General features: G+C 25.6%; 1 protein-coding gene across 1 annotated transcript in view; it reads left to right on the forward strand.

The window, feature by feature from the left end:
- The window catches only part of LOC100573156, a gene marked incomplete in the record, with an annotated part of 82,952 nt that extends 77,499 nt beyond the window's left edge, over positions 1–5,453 (forward strand). Inside the window, 3 exon segments of the mRNA XM_029490869.1 lie at positions 697–744; positions 3,324–3,356; positions 3,417–5,453. Coding sequence (XP_029346729.1) covers positions 697–744; positions 3,324–3,356; positions 3,417–3,526 — 191 coding nt within the window.
- Positions 5,454–5,742: the final 289 nt, after the last annotated feature.

Below are 5,742 nucleotides of genomic sequence, written 5' to 3' on the forward strand. Positions count from 1 at the left end.
TAAATTTTAATGAACTTTTAACTACTAAATAGCTTGTAAATTTTCAATTTGATAAATTTTGTCAACATTTGAACTTTAAAAGTTTAGATATACAAAAACGTCGTACCTATGGATCTCATTATTTCTCAACTGTTATTATATAACTACTTATGAGGAACCTTGTCTTAAATTTTCATAGCATGGATATATAAAGACATTTTTGAATGTTTAAAATCATTAAAAATAATTCATTAGAAAAAAGAATTTAAAAAAAAGATAAGACAGTTTCATGTGGAAAATAGTTTAAAATGGCTTTCCTGAAAATGTTTATACTTTGAGATATTCTCTTTTGATTCTGAGCCCACGAATTTGGTTAGTTGAAAAACCAACAATATCAGCATATTGCGATGAAAACATCATGATTTATTTGAAACATCAGATAATAACTTTTACTGGCTTAATATAATGTAACTGGACACGGAAAAATAGAAGAGCGATTTTTTATTTATGCCGAATTTTACCGTGTTTTTCTTTATTTCTTTTGCCAACATAGTTTACCTGCTAAAGAATATAGTAGTAGACACATAGACGTATTTTAATATTAGGTGTCATACTTCAATTTCTCTCAGCTTGGCGGGTCATATGAATTCCTTGCAATGTGCTGAAGTCAGATATTTTTACAATACATTAAGTACGTATTATATATTTATAATTTAGCACGTTGGAAAGATAGTGACTCTTGGAAAGATGATTCTAAAAATTATTGTAAGTATGCATTCATTATTTATAGTTGTATGGTTCATGTCACAGTTGGTATTATTTAGCACTTTTGTAAAACATAATACCGTTCATTGATTAGTTTTGGTTTTAAAAATATTTGAATATCACGTAACGGTAAAACTAGTTATAGGTTAGTTATAGGCTGCTCTGCTAAAATGAAAAATATAAAGTGCTCAAGAGATGGCATTGTGAGCCGTATGCATCCACCGCGCAAGATTGTAATACACCGTCAGCCTATAATATATTAGGTACTATTTACTAAGTATATTTGACAAGCCTAGGTAGAACGAGTTAAAAAAGTTAAGTTAAAAGTTTTAACTTAACTTTTTACATTTTAATATTCATTAACTTACTTTTTAACTAAGCCGATTTTTATTCATAAAAACTTAATGGATAACGAGTTGTTTTTAATCAAATACAAGATAAGTTAATTTTGAATTATATTTCATAAACATTTACTTTTCGTTATTTTGTTATGATATTATTTATCATATCAGTGGTTATTTATTTATTTGAAAAAAAAAAATCATTAATTACTTAACTTTAGCTAATAAGTTAACTATTGTAAGTTCTATGTAACTTTTAACTTGACTTAATTAAAAGGAAATTAGGATAACTATTAACTTTAAACTTTTCTAAGGCTTCAATAACGTGCCCAGGCTTGATATATTATGTTATTATTATTGTGATTAAAGTAATTCATTTTATTATTAAGAATTAGCACAACTGTTGGTTAATTTAATTTTTGCAAAAAATATTAGATTCATTTGAAAATGTCATTATGGGGTATAAAGTATAATAATTTACTCTAAAAGTTTTATATACCCACAAATAATATTTTGAAATTAAAACGAAATGACTAAAATCGTTATTCTTGGTTTTAATATGTAATTTCATCCAAATTTGAACTTATAATATCTGTAAAAAATAACTATGTTTATATATTTTTTAGATTTTTTAGAAACATTATAAACTATTTATGAAAATCCTTGTTTGCATTTTCAATCTTTAGCTATAAAAGTAGAACATATTTTAATGAACTTTTAACTACTAAATAGCTTGTAAATTTACAATTTGATAAATTTTGTCAACATTTGAACTTTAAAAGATTAGATATACGAAAAAGTCGTACCTATGGATCCATTGTTTCTCAACTGCTTACGAGGAACCTTGTACTTTGTATTACATTTTCATGGCAAAAAATGTTGAATGAATATCAGCCAGTTATATAATTTGTAAAATTTCGTGATTATAAAAAATTTCGTAAATATTTGAATTTTAAATAATTATAAAAAAAATTGTGCCTATATTTTTTTAATATATTTCAGTGCTATTATATAAACTTTGTATTTAGTTTTCAAGCTTTTTTACCCAAAGTATACAATGTTATTGACATTTATAAATTATCAAATAAAAAGTAAAAAAAAATATAGAAAATCGTTTTTTATGAGAATTTATTAAGGTATGGTTGAAGAAGCAATATCTAAATTCAAATCTTAGGTATAAAAAGAAACGTTTTAATGAATTTTAAATTCGAAAATATTTGCCAATTTTTTTGATTTGATGAATTTTTTTAAAAATAAGTAATAATAAGTACATTGGTTCAATTTTTTTTATAAGCATATGAAGTTCAATTGTTGACAAAAAACATGAACATTTTGAAAAATTTGAAAATATTTTTCAGTTGGAAACTCATAAAAGTTTTTCCTTTCATCGGTAACATTAGAAATATTAATAGTAGATTCCCCATAAATGTTCCTACCTTTAACAAAACAAAAATATATCGGAAAGTAACATAATTTTTTTATGAGTTTTTCAATTAAAGTTTTTACGATATTAGATTTTTATTGGTAAATTCACGAACTTTCATTCATCAATTGTTGATATTTCGTTTTAACTACATCAGTACTTATAACCATAGACACTTGAAGTTTTCATCAAATGTTAAAGAGACAGTGGACAGTAGCAATTTGTACATGGTAATATTTTCAAACAATTTTGACTCTTTCCGATCTATTTATAGCTATAAGACATCTATTAGACAGCTATAAGACATCTATAAATGTTTTAAATTATTTTTCAGTTAGAAATGTATAAAAGTTTTATTTTCAAAGGTAGGTTCAAATCGGAAAGTTGCTCATACAGTGATTTTGAGATATACCATGGAAATTTATGATAAAATTAATACTTTATTAAACAATCCGATATTTTGATGTATTGGTGTATAATGTAAATTTTAAGCATATCATTTTTTAATGTAAGCCCCACCGCATTGAAAGTAGCTGTGTACGCCACTAGGTACATACAATGCTGGAAGTGTCGTATTATATATTTTATTCTTTTTGTATTACTTGTGTTGCTTAGTTACGGGTGAAAATAGTTTGTTTAAAATATGTTCTATGATGATTATTGCTTATTAAATATTGTGTATCAATCAAATAAACCTTTAAATTGTTAAGCATTTATAAATCATGTACTATATTTATTACTGTTCATCTAAATATAAAATGTTACACTAATACTAATGACTTTAAGAGGTAAACTAATATATTACATTATTCCAGTATATTTCAGTGAACATATATTAACAGTAAAAGGTAATAATTAATAGAATGGTTAAGTTCATCAATCAAACTAATTTTATTTTTATTTTTTAGCTAAAACCTCATGGGGGCCAAAAAGTTTTTGTTTATCAGTTAGTAAAACCAATTTTGAAGATTATCGATTTAAACAATTTATCAATGAAACCTTTAAACAGCGTATTTAATTGTGTTTTCCTATTTCCGACGTGTGTAACTGTAAAAACTATTTTTTATTATATGTATACTTGCACTTTTAAAATTATGACGGTCTAATGTAAGAAATTTTGTTTTTTATTTTATATTTATGATTTTTATAATTTTATTAGATATATTTATAAAATCGTTTTGTTTGATAAAGCATAATTTTTCGATATTATATTATGTATTATAATAATGTCTCAACATCATCATACATTTTTTTTTATTATTAATACGTACACATGTGATAACATATTTTATTTATTAAACGGATGAGGCCCTTTTTGACATAATGTGTATTAAAATTTAAAAGTAAATTATAAACGTAAATAATTACATGCTTAATAAAATAAATACAAAAATTAAATACAGAAAAAAATGTAATAAGTTTTAAAAAAAAAATGTTTAAAATATTATAAGAATTAGTCGTTCGCTATCAATTTTCTCATGGGTTTGTTAGCTAAATAGTTTGTGGTGGAATGAGCCATGAGGAATATAAAAAGGAGTATTAAATCTAGTGAAACGCTGAAAAACTTAAAGAGAAATAAGATTAGTGGATTCAACTTAGCTATTTAACAGTCCTTCAATAAATCTGATACCAGAAGTTCGTCGTATTTGCTCAGTCCACGAGGAAAGACTAAATAGATTAGTTTTTTTATATTATTTGTTTCTATGACTAACGGCAATTTACAAAGAACAATACATACATTTTGGTAAATATTAAGGATAACAATTATATAAGTAACAATGTAATTATCAACAATAGTGCCTATGGAACTAAAATAGTGAAAGGAAAGTAAATTATTAATACATTTGATATGCATGTATTATTATCAAATTAAAAACAAAACATTGTGTGGCCCGAGATTGATATTTATCCTACACTTCACTTGGACTAAAAATCTAGGAGACTCGTGTCCGTATTAATTTACCCCTGATTCTTTGGATAGGGTCATTGCATGCATAGTTAGTTTTACAAGTGCTGACCTAAACTTTTTATTACGGGAACCAATCCTAGGTATATGAAATTTACCCCATTGGGTAGACGGCCTAGCATCGATCTTACGAAGAAATAAATTATTAAAGGACCATGAAAGGGGAAAAAAACAACTAATTCTTAAAAAAAAATATATTTATTAAAGAAAAACAGAAGTCCAAACTAAACTTGTCCTACGACTTTTCGTTAGCGAGCTATAGTCATTTAAAGTTAGTGCATGACGTCATAGAATCTAATCTCGCTGCGGCTACAGTATGGTTCCACGTACGTACATACGTCGCGCGTCGTACATATTATTATTTCGCATAATATTATTAAATATTATTAATTTGGGTTTGATATTTTTGTGTACAAAAATAGTTATGTACGTGCTACACAACATTTATTTTATTTTTAGTTCTTACTGATAAAACTGGTTTTTGTCGTTTTCTTCTAGGACTGGATTAGTATTTATTATTTTAGTATTGTTCTGTGTTTCTTTTAGTGAACTTGATAATAAATTACGATTGTTGTTAACTTATCAATATAACCTCACCATATAAATTTGAACCAACGAAATTAGATTTCTGCAATGACTATGATTCTTTTAATACTAACCATAATGAATTTAGCCAATGCTTTAGTAGATCATTGCTTTAAATAAATAATTGGAATGATTGTCAAAAATGCTCAATATCACCAACGGATCGCGAGTGTATTTGCTGTTCAAAATAGACAATTTAAATAAATTACGTGATATATATATATAAATGTGTGATAGAAAACCAATCGTTTTCGAAATTTATATTGGATAAAGAAGTTATTGACATTACTCGAAAACGAATCATTTCCAAAACAATAAAGGCGGGTAAGTGGATGTCGCTCTGCTGTACAGTAGGTTATAAGTGGGTCACTGTATAATTGATAGTATTAATTTTGAAGTCAATGATATAATATCACTGTATAAGAAAAACAATTCTGAGCGGAGACGGTATGTCAGTCTACGTATAAGATATATACTTATCTATATGGTATTAAAAAAAAAAATTGACCAATAATAGGTATCTATAATAAATTCCAAATTAATCATATCACAATATCCATTAGGTACTTATAACGCGTTATACATCAACAACAAATCGTGGAATCTATCATAGATATTATATAATAGTATACTTTAGATGTTTCAAGTACCCACTAATAATATTATACAATCACAAGCTGTGA

Source organism: Acyrthosiphon pisum, chromosome A2 (genome assembly GCF_005508785.2).
Source record: "Acyrthosiphon pisum isolate AL4f chromosome A2, pea_aphid_22Mar2018_4r6ur, whole genome shotgun sequence".
Taxonomy (NCBI): Eukaryota; Metazoa; Arthropoda; class Insecta; order Hemiptera; family Aphididae; genus Acyrthosiphon; species Acyrthosiphon pisum.